General features: G+C 46.2%; 3 protein-coding genes across 4 annotated transcripts; 1 reads left to right on the top strand and 2 right to left on the bottom strand.

Annotated features, from left to right (window-relative positions):
• Positions 1–397: 397 nt before the first annotated feature.
• Positions 398–10475, bottom strand: arhgef15a (Rho guanine nucleotide exchange factor (GEF) 15). The gene is made up of 16 exons (XM_072706505.1): positions 10356–10475; positions 9234–9633; positions 7889–8032; positions 7728–7764; positions 7502–7560; positions 7067–7272; positions 6570–6730; positions 5974–6126; positions 4878–5007; positions 3956–4030; positions 3412–3504; positions 3104–3258; positions 2826–2996; positions 2645–2727; positions 2438–2542; positions 398–898 (listed from the first exon to the last, which is right to left on the bottom strand). The coding sequence occupies exons 2-16, from the start codon at positions 9532–9534 to the stop codon at positions 642–644; spliced, it is 2130 nt and encodes a 709-aa protein (XP_072562606.1). The 5' UTR covers positions 9535–9633; positions 10356–10475; the 3' UTR covers positions 398–641.
• Positions 10476–12338: 1863 nt separating this feature from the next.
• Positions 12339–18236, bottom strand: grk1b (G protein-coupled receptor kinase 1 b). The gene is made up of 7 exons (XM_023824764.2): positions 17538–18236; positions 15277–15404; positions 14269–14426; positions 14085–14168; positions 13548–13672; positions 12945–13146; positions 12339–12847 (listed from the first exon to the last, which is right to left on the bottom strand). The coding sequence occupies exons 1-7, from the start codon at positions 18234–18236 to the stop codon at positions 12564–12566; spliced, it is 1680 nt and encodes a 559-aa protein (XP_023680532.2). The 3' UTR covers positions 12339–12563.
• A 2630-nt stretch (positions 18237–20866) lies between these two features.
• On the top strand, positions 20867–24088 carry rangrf (RAN guanine nucleotide release factor). Of its 2 annotated transcripts, none has more exons than XM_023824652.2 (6): positions 20867–20951; positions 21304–21407; positions 21600–21716; positions 21867–22029; positions 22513–22607; positions 22984–24088. In XM_023824652.2, the coding sequence occupies exons 2-6, from the start codon at positions 21340–21342 to the stop codon at positions 23099–23101; spliced, it is 561 nt and encodes a 186-aa protein (XP_023680420.1). In that variant the 5' UTR covers positions 20867–20951; positions 21304–21339; the 3' UTR covers positions 23102–24088. The 2 variants fall into 2 exon arrangements, with proteins under 2 accessions (XP_023680420.1, XP_023680421.1); XM_023824653.2 differs by having other exon boundaries at positions 20909–20995.
• Positions 24089–24135: the final 47 nt, after the last annotated feature.

The raw sequence follows: 24135 nt of genomic DNA, 5'->3' as shown, positions 1-24135 counted from the left end.
TGTTTCATCTCCGCATCTTTGCATGAACAGGTTGCTGTTGCTATGGCGCTTGACCTCTAAACCACCTAGACACTCCGTGTGGGATAGGACATCTGTAGTTAAAATAAAGAACTAAGGTAACAGATTTTAAAGGTGTCTCCAAGCGGTTTTACAGATATGCATACTAGGTATTTCTGGTTTTAAAAGTCTTAAGTGGGGAAATTCTTTAATTCCTTTTAAAAATTGAGAATCAATTCAGCGTACTGAATTTTTGAGATTTCAGTTTGTAAATGACAATTTTATTAGGTGGTTTGGGACAACCACATCGGGAAAGGCTCTGTATAAAAATATTGTAGTAATTGCCAGCTGTGGAGGGTATAGTTGGAAGAAGCACGCCCCCTAGCTGTAAAGACCAAGTGGCCCAACCCACGTTGAGCGGCTCAGCTGCCGCTTGGCCTGTCGGGGTAGCTGCCGCACATCCATGGTTTGTGGGCTGTGAGTGAGAGAGTTTAGGCCTTCCTGCAGGCTGAGAGGAAATCCAGCCTCGGATACAGACGGTTTCCTCATTTATACGTCACTTTGTGTTGTAATCCGAGACTTCAGTTTCGGTCTGAAGGTTCCGCTGCTCGATCCCAAACTCCAGACGTTTCCTGTGAAATCGGTTATGACTCCGAGGCTCTCAGAGCCGGTACCGGGAGTCCAGCAGGCACTGTGGCTTCATGAATCCTCTGCTCTGCCCCTCCTTCCTGGTTCCCACAGTTGTGTCTTTGCAGGGTAGCTCCTTGCACCCTGGCCTGCGCCACCCGGTACTGCTCGCGCAGGTTACGCCGCCGCACGTGCTCGTTCGTGATTTCCTGCACGTTTGCCGAGGGGAACCAGCCGGACTCGCCGTCAGAGAGGCGGATGCCCTCGTACCATCCTGTCACCGAGACACGGCAGCGGGGAATGAGACAGGGAGGAGTGCAAAGCAACCAGATTTCTAAACAAGGCCCTTGTTTGTTTATGCTGGATGTTTCCAGAACTGGGGGGTATTTTTCGTACGTGGATTACTCGTTTAGCTGGATGTAATTGTTGACAATTTGGCATGATCCTGAATCAGTCGGTTTTTCGAAACTCTTGCTGGATGTGTTGTCATAGCAACACATCCAAATCCTCAAACCTGCTCGGAGCAGGTTTGTTCTGTGTAAACAAGGATTAGCTCACACACTTAATCAGTGTCCGTGCGTTGAAATCCAATCAGTCATGGCCTCGCCATTCATGGATGAGCAACCAATTGATATCTGTGCGCAAATTATAAGGAGAATTTCATATAGAGAGGGTTTTGGGCGATCGGCAAGGTCCTTTATTGCTCCCGGAAGAAATTATTTTAGAAAGATACCGCTTTAGCCGAGGGGGAATATTGCACCTCCAAGATTTATTAGCACCTTATATTCAGTCAAACTTTGTGTGTATGTATACGTACATATAAGTGTGTGTATATGTATGTATGTATGTATGTATGTATGTGTGTATATAGATTATGTCAATTCTTTAGTTACCAATATTTACCAGTTTGAAGTATATTCTTGTACTATAACCTGTGTCTCATTCTCATAGTACAATATAATAATCTATACCACAAGTGTGTCTGCTGGGGTGTGGCATGAGTAAATGGTGTCCTGTAGTTGTGTTCCGGCCGTACAGCAACTCTGGATATAACGTACTTCGGATATAACAGACTGTTTTGCCAGGTCCCTTGAAGTCCGTTATAACGATATTTTACTGTATTAATTATTCTGACCCATAGGAAACGAAACGCTGCATCCAGTAAGTACAATGAACACTACTTCCGCGTTTACTTTGTCGGCCACTTTTTGCCAGGAGTCTTCTGGTTTGTTCTGCTTTTGCCGTGTTTCCACTTGTGCACAAGTTCTTGAAATTCTTCATATCCTTCTAATACGAGGTCCTGCTCCGCTTGTGTGAAAAGGTGCGCTCTTCCTTTCGTCATTTTGTTGCAGCCTATCAAAGACTTGCTGATCATGTTTTCTAGACTCTAGATATATGGGCTTTTCAAGCAGCGCGGGCGCGCAATCATCTCTGATGAACGGATCCAGCCAGACTAATCTACTACACAGCTGTGCTTGAAAAACCGACTTATCCCAGATGAATCTCACTGGCATTAACTCATCCAGGATGAGGCATCTGATTTCGGATGATTTAAGCGACGTACGGAAAATACCCCCTTTGGCTTCCTCCATTCAACCCATGTTTGGGTAGGGCCCCCTGTTGGCCACGAACGGTCACTACACTAAAGGTGTTCCTTAGATGCAGAAGCAGTGTATTCTGCTAACTGGCTGGCTGCCTAAGACCTTGTGTCTCCACACATTAGCTGTTTTTTTTTTTTTTTTTAACTCTTGAAATAACTGAGGGGGGTGCAGGGGGCCCTTGGAACTGACGAACCGGCCCCTGCTCCGCTCACCTTCGTTGGTCTTCCGTAGGACGTTGATGATGTCAGTGGGTTCGAGGTTCAGCTCGTCGGCCTGCTGGGCCGTGTACTGGTCCACGCACTGCACCTGTGGGCAGTCTGGGACACGACACATACACTGTACATATACAGGAACGGATCGTGCAGTATAGCGGAAGGGGTGTGCCCGACTGTAATGGTAAGCCCCCCTTGACTACTCACCCCAGTCCTCATATATGACCTCCTCTTCCTGTTTTGGGGTCGTGGGGTTCGGAAATGCCGCCATCCACCTGTGCATGTCTGACCTGCATAGAGCAGCAGGAAGTGACACAGGAAGTGACGTAGAGGAAGCTGCATTGGTGGTATGCCTCGAGTAGCAGGAAGCCCACACAGCTCTACTCACTCCGTAGGAGCCTTCATCAAGCGCTTGGTCGTCTGACCCTTGTGGTTCTCCAGCAGTATGAGGCAAAAACTCTTTTTTAGCATCGAGCGATGGTGGTCTTTGTTGACTGGCTGGACCTGGACCAGTGAGCGGTGGGCGTGGTCGATCACGCTGTAGCGGTCGGTGCTGTTGCTGTGGGTGAGATGTGAAACTCGACATGGACAATCGACCTCTTTCGCTTCTTAATAAGACAGAAATACGCCTACAGGAGTAGAGGCGGATACAGGAGGCTGACTGACCTCCTCTTGTTGGTGATGATCAGGAGGTCATTGAACAGGAACAGGCATATGGAGACAAACTTGGAGCGGAGGCTGAAGATGGTGCCCCCTTTGGCCAGCTCCTGCAGTTCCCCCCGTTTCTCAAGGTAGCGGGCCTGAGAGATGACAGGAACAGCCTGTGTGCAGGGGGGGAGAGAACACAATAAGCACTTCCCTTAAAGACCACCTTATAGGGAATTAGTTCTGAATACGACACTGAACTCCACCTATAGCGTGGTTCTCATGGGGCACAGCACCCCCTCTAGTTGGAAAAGGGAATTGCACCTCACCCTGAGCTTGTTGAAATCCAGACACCGGGCCATATGTATCAGCTCCTCCATCTGCTTCATCTTGCCCACCTGTGTGTTGCACTCCTTCACAATCTGGGGGGGGGGGCACAGGAAGGGGTGTTGACCGGACAGCCTGATCTTACTGTCTTAAGGTTTCAGTTCTGTACACCAAGTCTGTGCCATTGCATCTTGTGGGGTTTTTTTTTATGAGAAAATGACTCCTGCCCATGGTACACAGAAAATGAAAGGACTATAACTACCCAGAATACACTTTGTTTACTTGGATCAGACCATGAGAGCTTTGTGAACCAAACCAAATAAGGTCGGGGAAGTGGGCAGCTGATGGGTGGCTGTCAACACACTGATCATGTTCTCTGGTTAATTTCCAGTCTAGCTAAGTTTGACGTGGTTGTACTTTGCCAGCTTATTGATGTGACTGCCTTGGGAAAGGCGAGGCATGGAGCTCCAGGTCACATGACACACCGAGTCACATGACACACATCACTCACATTCAAAGACAGGGAGAGAAGGGGGGCAGTCTTACTTTAGACACACAGGCAAGCGCTTCGGAAGCCGTCCGCTCCTGCTTCGATCCTTCCTTGGTCCTCTTCAGAATGTTCTGGAAACAGAACAGACACAGACATCTGGGCCACTGATTCTCACATCACATATCCAGGAGCCTTACCATTCACAGCAATCAACAAGGGAACCTTGATTTATGAAGCTCAACAGTTTTTAGTTCTCTGTTGACTACTAGCAATATTTGCCATTTCTGTTAGCTGCAGTTTGTGGCCTTTTGGAGGTTTGTTTTCAGTAACAGGCCTCTGATTTAGGGTATGAGTAGGAGTGGCTGAGAGCCTGGGCGGGGCCTGGAGTAGCTGGGCGGGGCCTAGCATGGCTGGGCTGTATCTGACATAGCTGGGTGGGGCCTAGAGAGGCGGGGCCTGGAGTAGCTGGGCGGGGCCTAGAATGACTGGGCTGTATCTGACATAGCTGGGCGGGGCCTAGCATGGCTGGGCTGTATCTGACATAGCTGGGCGGGGCCTAGCATGGCTAACATGGCTGGGCGGAGCCTGGAGAGGCTGGGCGGGGCATAGCATGGCTGAGCGGAGCCTGGAGAGGCTGGGCGGGGCATAACATGGCTGGGTTGTATCTGACATAGCTGGGCGGGGCCTAGCATGGCTGGGCTGTATCTGACATAGCTGGGCGGGGCTTAGCATAGCTAACATGGCTGGGCGGAGCCTGGAGAGGCTGGGCGGGGCATAGCATGGCTGAGCGGGGCCTAGAGAGGCTGGGCGGGGCATAGCATTTCCAGAGTGGTGCAATGGCTATTCAGGGATTGTTATGGATGAGTTTGGCTTGGTATAGCTGGAAGGGGCTTGGTATAGTTGGAAGGAGCTTGGTATGGGTGGAAGGAGCTTGGTATAGCTGGAAGGGGCTTGGTATGGGTGGACGGGGCCACCTACCTCGGTCAGCATCTTGATCCGTGTGATTCGCTGGAAGGGTAACAGCAGGAATGAAACGAAGGGCAGACGCTGGCAGCACGGAGACTCCTGCAGCCGTGACATCACTGCAGCAAACTGAGCATTCCTCTGCCTATGGGGCAAAGGGGTCAGAGGTAAAGGGGGTCAGCTGACCGAGGATGTCAGCAGGACTTGGCAGTGGATCTGATTAGTGGAAGTGTGAGTGCAGATGCTTCCTCAAAGCAGCAGCTTTGCCTGAAGCCAGGAAAACACCACATACAAGAAAAGCTGAAAAGAACATGAAAGTAAAAGATAAATGTGCAACCAATGTTCTTACAGCCATCTTAAGTTTCTAATGTAAGCATTTTCTAACATGATTAGTTAAGAAGATGAAGTGGATGGTATAAATATATAGGCTGTCAGAGGTGGAGTGGCGTTAAGCTCGTCTCTCAGAAACGCATGGGGAAGCGAAAGCAGACTTCATGTTGAAAGATGCTGCCTTTCTTCTTTTGGATACGGATAGTCTTTCCGAACCATGCCATTCGTCTTAAGCTACTGAAATTAATTCAGGAGAAACTGCTTACTTGTTAGGAGGACCTAAGGTTTCCACATCCTTATAATAATAATAATATGGTTTTGAAGAGTGTATGTTTGCAGTCAGTTTAAACAAAAAATACATTAACAACATACTTAATGCTCTCAGATTATAGGTGCCGGAGTTAGTGTTGGATATAAGCTTATGTAACACTTTGGGATAAATGTATTCTTTAGACAGATTAAATATATAAAAATGTTAAGATATGTCAAACTCCCTAGAAAAGTGGCTGACGGGCCTCAGACTTCAGAAGGTTAGAACCACCAGGGACAGCTTTGTTCTTTCTGGGGGCCTTGTCATTTTGGGCTTCCCCCTCCCCAGTGCAGTGTGCTGCAAACAGGGCCCCCAAACCTCTTTGGCCCCTCAGAAATGTGTGGTTTGAGTTCCGGGAAACAACAGTACTAAATAGCATACATCCCTGAGCAGCAAATTATATTATTATTATTGTTAAGGGTTCCTTATAAGCGGGTCCCCTGGGGGGGGGGGGGGTGGTGTTTTTCTTACAGCAGGCTGGTGTAGATCTTCTCCTGGTATGCCTGGTTGCGGACATAGTCCACGTAGACCGGGAAGCTGTGCAGGGCGTGCTGGTGGATGATGTCACAGATGTCGGTGATCACCGGACCCTCGTCCACACGCTCCTCCAGGTCCTTCAAGAACCTTTGTGCAGACCAGGGGGACCAGTTAAAAAACGGGGGGGGGTGGGCCAGAGAGAGAGGGCAGGTACAGAGGAGATGCAGTGTGGATTGCAGTGGCCAGTGGAAGTTTGGGAGGGCAGTTTGGAAGGAGAATTCAGAGATGGAGTGAAGGCAGAGCAGGATGTGAAGCTTTTATTCATGAAGGTCCTGATACTTGTGGAAATACGTCATAAACACATTAACCATAAACATAACGTCCAATTTGGACGATGAAGCGTCCCTCTTATGGGTGTGGGCAGTTTTGCTGCTTGAGGAAGTAGCTGAATGGTTTTTGACAATAATGGCATCATGGTTAGCAAGGCTGACCCTTCACCTTCGCCTTCTGCGTGTGAGTGGTCAGTCTGAAGGCCCCGCCCCCTGCCACAAACCTCAGCCAATCACAGCCCCCGATTCCCATGCCCTCACCTCTTGCTGACCTCCCGCACGCGCACAATGTTGGAGAAGAGTGTCTTCTTGTCACGGATGACGAGCGTCTCGACCAGGTCACGGGACTCCATGAAGTGCTCGATGAGGACACGGAGGGAGCGCAGGTACGAGGCCTCCGACGTCAGCACCTCAAACATGCTCTGTGGGGGGCGGACACGGGGTGGGGGGCATTAAACATCATTCCTGCAAAAACCAGCCTCAATGTTGGTTTAAGTTTATCCAAAAGGATTTATACAGGTGGTAATTCTATACCTTTATTTAATTATATGGTGTGATACATATTTACTGAATCAATTTCATTTTACGCAAATTTTTCGGGTTTTTAATTATTTCATATCAATATCATCCAATAGTCATTTGTCTCACAAAAAGGCAACTGGCCATCAAGCATGACAGCCAGTGTCCATCACTACCAAGTAGCCAATTACCTAGCACTGTATCTTTGCCCCACCCCTTATGCTCCTCAAACCCCTCACCTCCTGGTGCTTGCACTCCCCCGGGCTGAGATGCATGAGGACGCCACTTTTCCGCACGGTGGGCAGCTCCTGCCACAGCGTTTTCCCATCGTCCCTGGACCACCGCTGGCAGGGCTTGTCGGCACCTGGTCCACTGGGAGAGCATACTGTCTGCCGCTCGATCTCCTCTGTGATAGCCGCAGTGCGGTAGGTCTGGTACAAAGGCTCTGGGGGAACATTAAAAGAAGGACACGTAAATAAACAAGGGATAAAACACTGCTCAGATGATCAGCATCACCCTGTTTTTCGTAAATAATACAGAGAGAGACTTAAATTATCCTTATGATGCAACAGGCACTAAGATTTGCAATATAAAGATGCTTTTTTAAAACTGTGAGAGTAACAGGCTCTGGTGATATCAGAGCCTATAAAGGAAAAGAAGCTGAGTGATGCTACCATACTGAAGCTGAGATTCCCAATCAGTGGACATCCGTTTAAGGCTCCTGCCAGCTGGTCTGGGACAGAGAAAATGGGAGGGATTAAGCCGACCACGTCAGCCAATCAATGTCCACTTGGTGATCACGTGACTTCTACTATGACGGAAGTGTACGTGCAGCTAACTGAAAGATGGCTTGGGTCTGTCCTGGTGTGTGAGACATTTGCGATTAAAAAAGTAGTTTACCTTCTCACTTTCACCAAGTCTGCCTCCTGTTCTTCATCTGGGGAAATTGAGCATCAATAGTCAGACACTTTTATACAAAGGAATTCAAATACAACAAGATTTGACTTATTTACAGTGCAGGGTGTGCACTGACAGAGCCTGATGAAGTCTCAAAGAGCCACCTTGGGGTTGAGGGGTGGAACTACAGCTTCTGGATTCATCCTCAAGAAGTGGCAACCGAGGAGGTAAGCGTGGCGGTAGGGGCGGGGGGGCATCATCAGTGCCTGTGGAGTTGGACTGTGGCTCAGGGATTGAGCTCGGGGTTCCTGCAAGCAGATTCATGACACCAGAGAACTGATTTTGTTGCTATTCTTCTTGACATTCAGCCGCGGGCTTAAATTTGGATTGAACATTGGGGGGGGGTTCTGATTATTGGGGGGGGTTACAACCCACTCATAATTTACACCATGCATGTATTCAACAGAAGAATTTAGTCCAACTGACTCTAGTGGGACCCTGAACACAGTAGGTACTCCTATTAAACAGTTAACAAATTAATTGTTAATTAATAAATGATTAATTGATTGATTGATCGATTAATCTCACAACTGAGAGAAAAATCTGAATTAGTTCACTAATGAAGTTCATTCGCCCTTGAAATACCTCAGAAAATTATGATCTGCACTTGTGCGATCCTGCTAAGTCCCAGACCGGCGCACTCTCAGTCATTAACTCAGAGGAGATGTTGCTTTCCCGGTATGGACGTGGTTTTCCTTTAAAATGTAAAAAGCGATTCAGCTTCTCTGATAGGCGGAACCGAAGACGCGAATCCGCCCGCCTGCATCGGGACGCACTTCTTTCTGGTACTTTCTAGTTGTGTCAGCTTCCTTTTTACCTGTGGCCACCAGGCGTTTTCGTGCATGCAGATTTCAAGCGATACAATCTAAAACGATATGCTTTACATTTAAACATGTAGCGATTCCATACATTGCCACTGCAGTGGAAATGTGCTATTATTTTTAAAGTAAACACGTCTTCAACAACTCATGTTGAGTCTATTTCACATTGCAGAAAAATAGACTGTAGGTAACTGAACCTGAATATAAAATATATATATATATATATATATATATATATATATATGCCGTAATAGTGTCAGGAAAGAGTATATCGATTTGTTACGGTGTTAACTCTTTTGTCTATTTTTCTCTTAAATTTAAGTCGATTTGGCGGTTTTGAATCGACTCAGTAGTAGCCTATCTTAGACACTTGGACCGGATTTATGATTCAAATTGGTTTTTCACTACACCCCTAATTGCACACTGATCTGATTTAAAATGTAATATTTTAAAGTAGTTCAGAAGCTTTATAACTAAGCATTAAAATGGTAAAATGTGTGAATGAAAACATGTCCAGTTCTTTTTATTTACGGAAATTATTTATTAGACTTTACGAAAGTGATAGGCTAATCGTAATTGATGGACGAAATACTCTGCTGCTTAAAAGTAAATGACATCAGGGATCTACCTGCATGTTTGTATTTATTCTGGTCCGTTCTCCTGGCTGGCTTGTCGAGATCGATCTTTGTCGAAATCCGTCCAGCGTGACAGGCCGCCTGGTGTCCGGAGACAAAGGTGCTCGTCTGGTGGGGCTCTTCGGCACAGATCTGGCAGTTGAAATGGCAAATTATACTCCTCACGTACCCCTGCAGGCCCATTTGGGTCAGCGGAAGGGGATACCGGTGATAGCAATGGTCCGGTTTCAGCGGGTCTTGGGGCTTGTGCCTGAGAGAACATTTCTCTGCGGGAGGATCCCCAGAGTGGGACATTGCCTTCAGTGTTATCTGAAGGTATTATGTCCCTTTCCTATACGTGGACCAAGGGCCTTGGGATACGGAGTAATAGCTACTGGGAGTATGTTATGGGCTCTGTGAAAGGAAGTGATAAAGAAATTGGGAGAAACCGAAGAAATTCATTAAAATTACATTCAAAATCCATCCATCCATCCTCCATAACGTTTTTATAGCATTGCCATTCCCACAGTATGATGCCCATTTTACGTGAGAAAAACACACTGCTTTCTGTAAGAGATAATAACGCGGCCAGCCTCTCATTATAGTCATTATAATACACCGCATCCTACTTCTCACTTTGCCAGTAACCGTTTCCCTGTTCTTCTTTTGGAAGAAGTTGTTTTTTAAGGTTCAGTGACACTTTCATTTGGAGTTCTGATTTAGACCACGTAAAGTCATTAAATCGATTTTCTGATGTCAACATCCGTGCTATGAAATAGACTTTGCGCATAATTCAGGCCTATAACAGACATTTAATACATTTTGCCAACAAAGTGCCGTCCAGTATGATCCTGTTCACCTGACAAGGTTTTAATGTAGAAAACATGCAGTAGCCTCAACAATATGCTCAAAATATCTGGACATACGCTACATAAAGCGCCAAAGTAGCTGCTATTGCCATACCAACTTTTGACCGCTGTTTTGTGAAAATTCCCAATGTTCTTCCCACGTATGACGGTGACATGCATATCTCTACTAACACCACGGTCAACATTTTACGCGCATTTTAATATTTCACCGTTCAAGTATTGAGGTGTTATTCTAATGCTTATATGGATGGTCTCTGATCTCCTTACCGATGCGTTGATAAATCAAAATTTTGCAGTGATTAACTTCAGGTAACGAATTCGGTCCTCTGCCGCATTTATCCGTGGCACGATCACAGCAGAAATTAGCGCTCGGCGGGGATGGAGAGCTGACAAGCCTAAGCTTTTGGTTCCCGTTCTCTCTCTCAGAGTTGCATCCTGATCGTGCGACTTTCTACTTTCCCCCTTTCATCCCTCTCTTTGCAGCATGGAGGGAGAAAAGAAATGAACACAGTCTACAGACATGTATGTGAGTTATTTGGGTTTTAGTGAAGTTCTGTTTTATGTAATGGCAGGCTACAGATCTCCACTCGGCTTTCGAGGTGCCCTTCCTTGAAACGACACTGATTTTATGGTTTATGTTTTTTGTACAGTCATCCAGTACAGGGCGATAAATTTGCGCCAGCTGTATTTATTGAAAGGTTATTTGACCGATCTGCAAAGGTGAATTACGTTTATTGGCTTAGTAAGTTGGTCATCTTAATTGAGTCTATATCTCGTGCAACCAAGAGTCACTGTGAGGAAAACACAGGTTTTATTGGTAATTTTATCTTGCAGTTATCCCAGTTGGTAAAATGTTGACGGAAAGAATTCCGCAAAAAATAGAAATTTCACGTCACCTACTAATTTTTGACTGCGATGTAAAATCACCACCCGACAAATTACGTTCCTATACTTGTGTTTTTATTGGGTAATTTATACGAGCACATGGTTTGTGATGTAGATCTGTACTAAGTCCAAAAATATATAAACTTATCTCTAGTTAAACATCTACAAAAATAATTGCATCTGTGTTTCGTATATCTTTTATTTAGGCCTAATCGAAAACTTGATTTAATCAGAACACTTGCATTTACATTTACTTCTCAACGTCTCAATTCAGATAAATGTCAGTATCAGAAATGACTCCCCAGGAATCCGCCAGCAAACATCAACGAGGTTTCCCGTCTATTTCAGCTTTACATTTCAGTCTTTGAATAAGACCATTTGAATCGAATGGTGAAGTGGAAAGAAATAATTGCTTGACCTACATCTGAAGAAGCTTTTGTGATAAGTTATCAGTCCATTTTGCGTTCGCTTTTCTTCCAAAAACAACAGAACAGGTGAAAAGACGCTATGAGATACACCACTCGTCCTTAATTGGTAGCATCTTCAAAGATTTGAATAAGTTTCAAAAACATCAAGGATCGACGTTTACATATTCAGTTTCCCGCAAAATAAAAACACCCAACTCTCTTTTAACCGCCTATCCTGGCAGGGTCGCGGGAAAAATAATTACATTTATAAATATTAAATATTAACACCAACACACATTTCTTTTCCAAGATAACTTGTGTGATAACCAGACTATTATTTAGGCGCACCAGAAGAGCTCTGGATATATTTTGGAAATGCCGTTCATCTGAAAACACACTTCATTATCCTACTATCCACTTTTACTGCAGATAGATGCACCTGCTACTTCGTAGATTCCAATCCTGCCTCCAAAGGTCCAAAACAACGTGATTAGTATCTCCTGTTTCTCCTCACCCTGTTAGCTCTCACTCCACTAGTCAGAAAAACCAGTACGAATTTGTACCTTTGCTTGTCACTGGGGCTGTACCAGTGAGGGTCTGCAAATTTTACCCTATAGCTGTAACGAATTGTACCTTTAAATGTACAAAAATGGACTCTGAGGAACATCCCTCAGGTACAAACAACGTTAATGAACCATCAATGGTACAAGAATGTTCCTCATAGTCCCGTTCTGTGCCTTAAAATGTACAACTACCTGCAGCTATAGGTTATTGTACAATTGGCAGACCCTTAAGGGTACAACCCAGCGACAAGTAAAGGCACAAATTGGTACTCTTTTTTTTTTCTTTTCTGAGAGTGTACTACTGTGGGCTGTCCCAGTAAAATGACCATAATAAGCTGTAATGACCAGCTAAATCACCAAACCATAATGCAAAAACATACCATACACTGGTCCACTATCATAAATTGATTAACCAGCCTAAGCTGGTCCAGCCAAGTTTATTCAGCAGGGGTCTCTTTAACCCCAGTTTTTAAAGAGAGTTACATGGTTACAGTTTTTAAAGAGAGTTAATTACATGGATCATGAAGGAGTAAAGCCAAGTTGCATCAAACCCGTTAGCATCACTTGTCGATCGCACATGTTTATCTTTGCTCTCCTTTCTTTCGAGGTCCCCAATCCTTTCAGAGCATCACACAAGCTCCGCCCTTAACCTCCACGAAATCGGGGTCCAAGTCGCTGGGTAGCTTGCCCTTCTCTGCCCAGATGTTGAGCTCGCCGAACACGCCCGTCTCGATCATCTCCTCCTGCCAGGGGATGGGGGTGCTCCCCGAGGCAAACTCGTTGTAGAAGTCGACGTCCTTCTGGTCCAGCATCACGCCCTTGACAGTGCTGAAGGCTCCCACGTCTTCGATGTCCTTGGCATACACCATCTTGGGGTCTGGGATGAAGGGAGGTGTCAGCAAACCTGGAGGAGCACATTAAAAATGATTAAATGACAGCACTTCCTTCACGAAAGAATTCATCCATATGTTTGCATGTTTTAGCACAAAGACACGCTACACCTGCTTCTAGCCGGCCCCAGCTGATCTCCGCAAAGAAGGGCTGGTCTTTCAGCACTTTGCAACTGTTGTTCTTGAAGCCAAGACGCTTCTCTGGGTCCTTCTCCAGCAGACCCTCGCAGAGGTCCTTGGACTCGCTGCTGAAGGCATCTGGGTAGGAGACTGGGTCTGACAGGATGCGCCTGGTCACTTCGTCGTTGTCCACCTGGGAGGTGTTGGATGACCGCCCATGTGAGGGCCATCAAATGCCAGGCAGAACGTTCCCCAATGTTGGAGCGGACAAGTGTATTTTAGCTGCTACCTGAAACTTTTTTAGACAGTCACATACAAAGATCACCGTTTTACTCTTTAATCTGCCTGGATGTGTTGCTGATCTTTCATGTAGTTAAGGATGTGGCGTAATAAAGTCTAAACCCACTGGCTAATATCTGAGAAGTTGCACTATTCAGCCGGTCAATCTTAACTACTCATAATGTTTTGCTAACTGAACAACTATATTATAGGTCATTTTAGATTGATTGCTTAACCATCGCGCCACCTATTGGATGCATATGTAAGTACATATGAAAGCTGGAGAGGTCACTTTGTTGGCCCCAGGGAGTTTACCTTGTCGCCCCGCCTCCGGAAGGGTCCCTTGGCGGCGATCATCTCGAACAGCGTCACCCCCAGAGTGAAATAGTCCACGCTGTAATCATACTCTTTGTTTTGCAGCAGCTCGGGAGCCATGAAGCCTGGGGACAGACCCACCAGGTGTTGATACAACCACAGGGTGGCACTAGTCGTCACACTGTGCGCGACAATGCTATCGCCTCCGTTATGGTGGACCTGGAGCTTACCGTCCTTAAGGCTAATGCTAACTGAAACTTCTGTTGCTATGCTGAAATACAAATGACAACCCATAGGCTAATGTTAATGCTAATGCTGTTATTGTTAACATCCTACTGGTTCCCCAAGAGGCTATTGCTAACTTAAGCTAATGCTAACATCACTATTGTTAACATCCTACTGGTTCCCCAAGAGGCTATTGCTAACTTAAGCTAATGCTAACGTTGCTATTGTTATGATGCCTGGTGGTCAGTGTCTATGTTCGATGGTACGTAATGTTGGATGATTAAATGCACACGTGATTGTTGTCCCACTGACCTGGTGTGCCTGCATAACCCTTTGTTTTATCTTTGTCTGGTGGCAGCTCAATCGCCAGGCCCAGGTCAGAGAGGCGCACGTGACCTGGAAGTGAAATGGGAACATCACGCCGCTAAGGCTAATGCAGTCAGTACAGACACCAGCAGGAAGCAAAAGCCATCAGAGGCCACAGACTAGGTGCTACCTGCGTCGTCCAGCAGCACGTTCTCCGGCTTCAGGTCCCTGTAGACGATCCTGTGCTGGTGCAGGTGCTCCAGGCCGCAGATGATCTGCGCTGTGTAGAAGCAGGCCCTGGTCTCACTAAAGCCTGGGTTCTTCTCATCCACGTTGTACATGTGATACCTGCTCACGTGAGGAAACCAGAGCTCTGAGGGACACTTGGGCGTCAGGGTTAATAATCGGCCAAATGAGTATGGGCACGCGTGACTCTGTGATGTTTGCACGGTGCTGCTCTGAGCCAGTTAAGATGTCACTATGATCATTCTGGAGGTGTTTGATTGGTCTACTGGTTTCTAAGACTTTGTTCCTTTGTAGATGTAATGTCTTGAAGAATAGCTCAGTGTGAAGCTAACCTTCAGGTGGTTCTTCTCAAGTAAGATTAAGGCCAGCATTACAGCTGGATGCGGCTCTACATTCATTAGATCTGTCTGCTGATCACTGGGCACAGTAGCCACCGGGGGGCGATATTTCTGAGCTCAAAGCTTAGGGCCCCATAAGCTGTGGCTGGGCAATCTTATCACGCAGGCTATCTCAGTTTGATCATTTATGAAGCTTCGAAAAGCCCGTCTACATCTTATGGTTACCACAGACTACCAGGATCAGGGGCTACTTGATGGATTTTGTGTTTTCAGTGACTGGTTTTATTTTAGAATGTGCGGTGACTGGCTGGATCGCGTAACATCCAGTTCACCTTCTGGCAGACCACCGCACTTTTCTGCTGCTGTGTCTTTTGGTCTGCATTTCAAGCATCACATTTCAGTCAGTTTGCAGGGGCGCAGGGCAACTGACGAATTCTGATCCACGCCTTTGAACAAGATCTAGTTCATTTTAATTTCTTAATAATTAAAAGAATTAATAGTTGTAATGTTGAGCTAGCATGTGGCTAACCTACTAGCGGACTGCCTCACAAGCAGATGACAATATGGCTGCTTTGGAGCTACTTAAAGTAACACAGATGCCTTCTCGCGTCTACCTGAGGTCTCCCCCGTTCATGATGGTCATCACCAGGCAGAGCTCCTGCTTGGTCTGAAAGGCGTAGGCTAGCGTCACTATGAAGCGACTGTGCACTTTCTCCAGAATTCTCTTCTCCACTATGGCACCCTAGCAGAACGATGAGGGATTGGGGCAGGTGGGGAAAAGGGGAGGGGACAGGGTGCGGATCAACCAATCATCTGCTAGAAATGTCACTCCATTAACCAATAAGTCTGCCTGGATTCCCCCCAGAAACAAGCTTCAGTTATAAATGCGCCTAGAGAAACTCCTGAATCATTTGAGATGCACACGGCTGGGTGAGTATTAGCTGGTAATCCCCCTCTCTGCATGAGGCGATGAAATTCCAATTACTAACTGGACAGTAACTGTTTTTGGTCAGTTTTTAGTGCATTTGAGATGGGAGGTATCTTGGCAGTATGACATGGCTTGTAAAAAGAACCTTCGGGTTCAACCGCATGCACAGCGACTGGATTCAAACCCACAAGCGTGGGGGTATAAGGGAACATTGCTGCCCACTGATCCACAACAGAGGAGAATCTTTAACATGAATGAAAACAGTTTCCGTCTTTACAAACTGACTTGTGAACCACAGTCAGCAATGAGACACACATTCTGACTTGATAGCTCATGGCCCAGAGTTCCGAACCACTGTGATTAATGTCGACCCATTTCTGTACAGCCGGAAGCGTTAGTGAGCCGATTAAGGTTAACTAACTTAAGGTCGCAAAGCAGGACGCCTCCTGGGATCTGGGCGCACCCCTTTCTCACTGACGAGGTCACTTCCTGATCTCCTGATCCTCCCAGCCACCCAAGTTGGCATTTACTAACAGAATTAAGCTAGAATGTTTGAAATGAATAAGTGCATATTCACATGGAGACACGCTGTGTGACCTCGTACATAATTCATGTCCAGGGTTTCATGTCTGTGCAGATCAAACGCACATGTTTGGATGAATATAATCCCCTAAGATGCCGACGGTGTTTGGGTTGGGTATCCTGCGATGGAGCAGGTATCGTCCACCTTAGGATGAGTCTGCACTCAATAAGTAGCAATATTGACACTTAAAACAGCCTGGAATGTTCTGCCTGGGAATTCACTGGGAGCTGGCATCTTCTCTCTCAGCTGTCCTTGGGCAGCTCCATCTGGCAGCCGTTGAGCAGGAGGTTAATCTCTGTTACCTGCTAAGTCTTTGACAGACAGGAGCACGATTGGTTTGGACATCAGTTCTGTTGCTCTCGGTGCGACTGAGAAGCTTTGTGGTGCATATCAGACCCAAAAGCTTCTTTGCGCTGAGAAAGAACACCCTGATTTCAGCGCGCTAATTCCCTGCACTGAGATCACCCCGACAACCTCACTTCCTTCTGTGTTTCATAGCTAATTTGTTTCATTGTACGCCTGCACATTTTGAAATGACAATAAAGTCTGATGACTTGTCTTACATCTTGTTCCCCCCCTTCTTGGTCTGTCTTTAAAACCCAATCCTCTCCCAACCCCATGCCACTCTACATTCGGCTTTATTTGCCTTAATTTTTCCTGTCCCACAGATCGATTAGTCATGCCTGAATTTATGCCTTGGCCCATTGGCCTGGCCTGGCCTGAGTCTAGAGAGGTCTATATGGGCTGAGTGCAGTTCGGCTCTTTAATTATAAACGTCTTACATAATCCCCTTATTATCAATTGGTTTGGCTCGTGAATCAAACTGGAACAGGGAAGCTTCCAGAACACATGCTGCCCCGGGGAAGCACACAAAAAGCCATCAGAAGGGACCTGAGCCGGAGGTTCCTGTAAGTGGGGAATCGTAAGGTATGAGAGAATCTCACTCAAGTCCTCAGATAACTTGGCTTTCAAGAATCATTATGAATTATACAGTATAATCCAACCAAAATAAAGACTTGATGTCATCCATTATTAGCCAGAGTATTTTTAATGGCAGTAACAGCAAATCTCCTTCAGTCTGGGAACTTGAGTGTTCATTATGGTTTACTGTCATTGTTATTTCACGTATATATCCTTCCCTTATACTAAAGGTTTCTCAATTTGAACCTTAAACAAGGTAAGATGGAAACGCAGCAAAGCATGGCTTTAAGATTAGGTCTGATGCCCACCTGCAGTGAGATCTAACACCTAAACGATGGGAGCCACAGGAAGCAGCTTGGAAAGACCCTATCAACATGGTAAACAGTCAACGTCATGCTCAAAGGAACAAAGCCACGGTCAGATAAAGAGAGATGCCTCCTCACCTCGTAGCCCTTCCGCTTCTTCAGCCTTTTCTTGTTGAGCTTCTTGTTGGCGTACATCTTACCTGTAGCCTTCATCTGGCAGGCATATACCTCCCCAAATCCCCCTTTTCCAAGCATCCGGAAATCCATAAACCACTCCTCGGTGACGGTCTGGCTCTCCAGCCATTTGAACTGCACGTAGCGTAAGAAGAACATGCTCTCTATGAAGCCCTGAAGGGCCTGGGCCTCCAGGTGGTTCAAGAGTTGCTCCTCACTCTCCTTGAACAGATCGCCACGGATGTTTCTGTAGTCCTCCTTGACCCGGGTGATGGCTTTTTCCTCCAGGAAGCTGCAGAAGGTGTTGGAGGCAGAGCCGTAGTACTTGTTGACGATTTTCTGGGCCTTTTGCACACGGTCCCTCTCCTGTGAGATGCTGTAGTCCTCAATGTCCTTCCAGAGGTCGCCGGCGGCCTTGTGGACTTCGCTGTCATCCAGGTACTGCTGGAAGAGGCGCCTTCCAATGGGCTGCTGGACGCAGATACTGCAGAACGTCATGTCCAGAGTGGCCTTCAGGTCCTCGCACTGCTTGATATGGGGCAGCTTGAGTCTGGCGCGCATCCTCTTGTCGCGCACGGCGGTGGCGGCGGTGGCGTCCATGCTCCCGCGAGCCGACACATATGCCGAGTTGGCCACCACGGTTTCCAGGCCCCCGAAGTCCATGGCCGGCTTACCGCCTGCCGGGGGAGGGCAAGAGGAACCTGAAACATTTTTATCAACAGACCAAAGATGCACTCAAGACAAAGCAGCCGTGATGTCCAGCACCTTCCAAGCCTGTCGTCTCTTTATAGCCTCTGGCGTTACTCAAAATCCTCCTGGTCAAATCAAATGCCTGTTTTCTTGTTTTTCTTTAGCCGTCACATTCTTTTTTGCCTGTTTCAGTAAAAAGGGATTTAATTACATTCTTTGGTTCAGAAAGATGTTACACTCGCCAAAGGATGTCCATTACTTGTTTGTCTTGACTATACTCGGTGAGACCACATTCTCAAACCCACCTTACTCCCTTACAGGTTCCTGGCTATACTCGGTGAGACCACACTCTCAAACCCGCCTTACTCCCTTACAGGCTCCTGGCTATACTCGGTGAGACCACACTCTCAAACCCGCCTTACTCTCTTACAGGTTCCTGGCTATACTTGATGAGGCCAGACTCTCAAACCCAGTCATATTTAATGTAATAAGTGATGACTGGACAATTAGTTGGTGGCATTACATACATGTCCAATTATCACCCCCCTCCAAAATAGTGAAATTGCTTTTCAGTAATATTATACACCTGTTATAATTCAGGATAAACACAGAGAACCTTCTGAAACACTTGTGTAAGTATTGTGGTCACTGTGAACTCCATCCATCTTCTATACCCACTTGCCACAGAAGGCAGGAAAAACCCTGCAGGATGGGCTGCCGACCCACCGGGCATGCAAACCGTTCATGCACACATTCACACCGATGGGCAACGCGGGAACGCAGCCTAACCCAAATATTGGCAATTCATCATAGCATGTTTTGGACTGTGGGGAGAAACTGGAGAACCTAGAGGAACCTCCATGACGACACATGCAAACTCCACACACAGAGCTGGGACAGAGACTTAAACCCTGGTTCCTCAGATTAAAAATGCAGTCTGGTGCAACATTATCAAAGTCAAAATCAGGACAGAATTAATGTATCTATTTGTCATCTTCAGCTATATGATACATGGGTCATACACTGCGGTCGTTGGTCGTGGTTAGTTAAAAAACACAGTTTAAAAATATCATTGATATATTCAGTCATGCAAATTGATATATTCAGTCATGCAAATGGGCAATGAAACTGAATGATCAGGAATGTGCAAAAAATAGTTTTTGGTTACAGTGTTATGATTCCAGTGTGGAGAGGTGGGAAGTTAATCGTTTTGGGAGATTCAATTTTAGGGGATCCGTAATTCCGTTAAAAACTAAATTAACGGGCGGGTCTAAAATAGCCTAAAAGCGACGATGTGCCAGTGTCTATTTTTTAGAGGATCCGATTATACAGATTATCAACCTTTAACTTAATCTTTGTACTGTCTGTACAGTGGCACTGTGGCTGTCTAAGAGGATCATCCATTGTATGAAATCACACTTACTTTGCTTCCTAAAGAGAAACCCGAACTGGATCGTCTTCTTCCCTCTCGTCTTCCCCAGATCCGCTTCCCAGGTTGCCCTTATTTTGTTCACAGTTTCGATCCTAGCGGCGCTCCCTGCAAAATACGCCTGAGGGCTCATCCCTTCACCAGTGCTTCTACCTCCCTCTCTCCTGCTCTCTTCGATCTTTGTCTGTCTCTCTCTTCTCTCCCCCCCCCCCCCCTAAAATTTTTAGTTTACTTAGTCAAAGTAATCCAAACTGTAGCCTACAATTTAAAAGCAAAAACTGCAACTAATGTAAGAGACTATAGTACACTATAATATATTATATATTTTTTAGATTTTGAATGAGTTCTCACTTTCTCTGTATTCAATCTATTTTTATATAGCGCCTTTCACTTCACAGTCACCTCAAGGCCCTTGACATAAGTGTGGCAACCCATTTCTACATCATTTATACAGTATATACAGTATATTCATACTTTGTCTTCTAAAGGGTTTGTTAAACAGAGGGAATCCCAGCTGATGACGTATTAAACTACATATATGGCATCATTATTGCTCAGGGTCTGTTAGAGTGAACCTTACGGAAGCCTGAGGAATAAACGGGATGGTACTGATGGATGCTGCGACTCCTCAGCTCCCTCCAACGTCCCGCCCCAGTCTTTGTGTCCTCTAGCCCCCCAAACCCCTGTTATCTCTGGGCCAGGGGAAAAAAAACCGACAGCCCGACCCCACTTGTGTGGCACACCAGTGCTAATGCCATCTTACCCGAAATTCAGGCATTTCTAATTAGTGGCTAACTTTAACGTTACTGCTTTAGCAACCTGTATTATATGAAGGAGTCCTGTGAATCGCTGCGGCATTCTTGAACACGCACAGGGTTACCATCTTCCACGCATCTGGCGTGACACTCACGCTTTCAGACTCTCACTCTCAGGCAAGAAATTTTACAGCAAATCTATATTATTCTATTACAAAAATCCATTATAATTTAGCTATACCAAAAGCGTTACGTTACTTTGCAAATCCTACAAGGTAATAAAACTCTTACATATATGTGCATGTGTGTGCAGACTTGTCTCGAATTGAAACTCTCAGGCCAGCCAACTGACCAAACTTGGCAGAATTTAATTATATAGGTAGTAACTTGTATAGTTGCGCGGCGTTGTTCCCCTCCTGCACGGTAGGTGGCGGTGTGCGATACGCAGTCGCCACATTCACATCGCGAATAAATTTAGGGAAGAAGCGCGGCTTAGCGCAAGAGGTTTGTATGTTAATGGTTCGGTGGGCTCTTCTTATTAATACAGGGTCTGTACCTTAAACTTTCTGCTTTATTACTCACTAGTATTAAATAGGATAATCCGTTTAATCGCCACTTTTCTTGACAGTCAAAATAAGAAACCCGTGTATGAGGCACGTGTTTCGCACTAAGACATGCTAGTGTTTGTTTTGTATTCGTTAGGTATAGCACACTCATTTTACTTCTTTTCTTTATTCTACACGTGGAACTGAAACTGAGAATAAACTTAATGCTGTGACTGTTTACGGAAGACACGTGTTTTAGTGGTTTTTAATGAAGATTAAACACTATGACCATCAGAATGCTTTCCTGTCAGCATTCACAGGTCGCGTTACCTTAACTTACCCACGGAATGGGGGCGCGCATGCTTTTCGGGGGCGCGCTGTCCGCCACCGTACCGCACAGCGCCCGCGACATCAGGTACGCTCTTCTCTGTTGGTGGGAGTCACGTCCCTCACCTTTGCTACGCCAAAATAACTATATAAAGTTAAAACGATGCACTGACAGAAGCCATCACAGGTGAAAAAGATGTTTTTGTTCTGTTTTGGGTTTGATGGAGAACTATATGCCTGACCGGTGTTTGTTACGGATGGGGTTTTGGTTTTCGAACAGTGAGCTGAGGGAGATCCCAGACAACCAGGAGGTGTTTGCCCACAGCAGTACGGACCAGAGTTTCATCGTAGAGCTGTTGGAGTATCAGGGCCTCGTAGCGGATGGCGATGCGGCCAGGTACAGGACATACACACCCACCTCTGAAGTCGTGCTCCAGTCAGAATGGCATTGTGTAGCTAGGGTGCTAATAGGCGTGGCTGGTGTTTCGGTGGGCGTGGCTGGTGTGTCGGTTCGCGTGGCTGGGGATAACCTAGAATTTAACCTCAGGTATTACTTCGAGGATTTGGCGGGCAGTAATGAAGCGGCAGCCCATGGTGCCTCTCAGGTGAGGGGCGTGCAGGTCATCCCTAAAGATATCCTGGCGATGTCGGAGTGCAGCTCTGCCTGGCTGCTGTTGGGGACTCAGCAGGTCTCCAAGTTCAATGAGGAGGTCAGTGGGACCGCATGCATCCCGGCTGGTTAGAGGGAGTGTCTGACTGTGGCTTGGGGTAGTGGGATGTCCATCTGCTTTATGCACAGTCTAATCATGTTTATGTCCAGGGGCAATTCCAGGATTTTTTTGTTGAGGAGCATAAGAGATATATAATTGTATAATTGATACAGAAGGGTCAACCTTATCATTAGCCAATGATATGTTTTGAATCAGTGAATGACAGGGGAGGGGCACTCCAGGGACCAATCAGCTTTCAGATGTTCCCGTATACACCCCTGCGCATCTCCCTTCTGTTAAGGCATGTCCACATCGTCATGGAAAGGCTGACTATGTACAGAATGAGAATTTTAGTTTATATCCATAAAAAAACTCTGACTTTTTAAAAATGCTGCCCAGTCATATGTTCAGCATTAAATCTGTCTCCTCCCTGTCACCAGTGTTGGTCACTTATCTTCTCTCTCATTTTTTCTGCCTCCCCAGGCCAGAAACACAGTGAACATCCACCTGGGCCTCTTCCGGCTCCCGCAGTTCGCCACCGACATCTTGGTGACCTTCAATGATCCCATTATCATCAGGTGAGCCGTGTGTGTTTGACTGGGCCCAACTGGACCAGTCAGGTTCATTCACCCTGTGGATAGGAGCCCGCTGGATTACATTGTGATAAGGGATTATCTGGCAGTGCAGAGATTGAAAACACAGGTTAACTGAGTGACCAATGGAAGTCCTCTCCTACTTAAAGCCCCGCAGTCTTTCTCACAGAACAGCAGGTGGCAGTGTAGAGCAGGGCTCTTGATCTGATTCTCTTCAGTAAATAGATACAGCAGCATAAATACGAACAACATTAAATCTGACCCAAATGTGTTGAGTGTAAGCAGTTGCTAGGGAACTGATATGATTCCCCCCCCCCCACCCACACACACACCTCGTCTGCTCCCCCTGCACCCCCCCCAGTACCTTAAGCAGCAGCGCAGGAGTGGCGGAGCCTGGAGCCGCGGCCCCATGGACCACGGAGGACTTTCAGCAGCTGCTCTGGTCCTTGAAGATCCTGGATGCTGGGGTGTTTGGGTAGGAGATCATCCAGGAACGTCTGAGTGCAGCCCATCACCCCCATCTGTGCCCCAGCTTCACCATGCTATTCGTCCATGAACTTCACCACGTTTTAAACCACCAGTGACTCCGCGCTGTTGCCTTTTAGGGATGTAAGCCGGAACCCAAAGCTTGATGCTCAAAATCCCAGGAAGGGAACTGCTATTGTACCCGCTAACCAGAGACTTTTAAATTCAGCTTCAGACTTGAGTGAAAGTGTGAAGATGTCCACTAGTGTCCCACTGTATCAGAGGTCAACAAGGACAGGATACAACATTGGCTTAACCTGCAATACTTCTCTTGGACTCCAGGGGGAGCAGAAGTTTTGTAGATTTTCCATATTTTTGGTTGGCAGTATTCAAGATGAATGTGTTAGGGGAAGCAGTCGTTCTAATGAGTGAGTATTCTGCTTTCAGTGTTTTACTCAGTTATAGAATATTCCTCAGAAAAACGACACATTTAGAATTTGCCTAGGAAGCCCACAGTGGGTTGGACTGCTGCGAGCCAGAATCAGTGCAGTGACCAATGGGGTTACGCCCTTGGTAATTGACATTGCAGAGAAATCCCGCCCACTGTTGGTTTCAAAATGCAGTAGCTCCCCCTGCTGTTCAGGTTGTGTTAATGTTTAAAATGTTTTCTACTGCCTTGGAAGTCGCAAAGTGTGACGAGGAAGGACTTGTGTCAGCGGGCAGGTGACATCTTGTGTGCTGTTTTTTCTTCAGATCTCACAGAATTTTATATCCTTTACATCTTATTCCTGTTTTTTTCCTTGTTCCTGGTGATGTCATTTCCTGTCAGATGGACATTGCCACCGTTACTGCCTTTTGATGCTAATTGTCACCCCAAGCGTTCTGTTTTTATTTCGCTCTACTGAGTTGACAGTACCTGAACATGTTGGCTTCCGCCCCATTAAAATAAACGGGTATGCCCGTTACCTCGTAAATAAACCTGTTTTTTGTGAAAAAAAAAATATTTTCGATGACTCTCCCTTCAGTATGAGACTCGCAAAGACGAAGA

The sequence above is a fragment of the Paramormyrops kingsleyae genome, chromosome 24 (genome assembly GCF_048594095.1).
Source record: "Paramormyrops kingsleyae isolate MSU_618 chromosome 24, PKINGS_0.4, whole genome shotgun sequence".
Classification (NCBI taxonomy): domain Eukaryota; kingdom Metazoa; phylum Chordata; class Actinopteri; order Osteoglossiformes; family Mormyridae; genus Paramormyrops; species Paramormyrops kingsleyae.
Note: the sequence above shows the minus strand (reverse complement) of the source record. Positions and strands in the feature narration are given on the sequence as shown.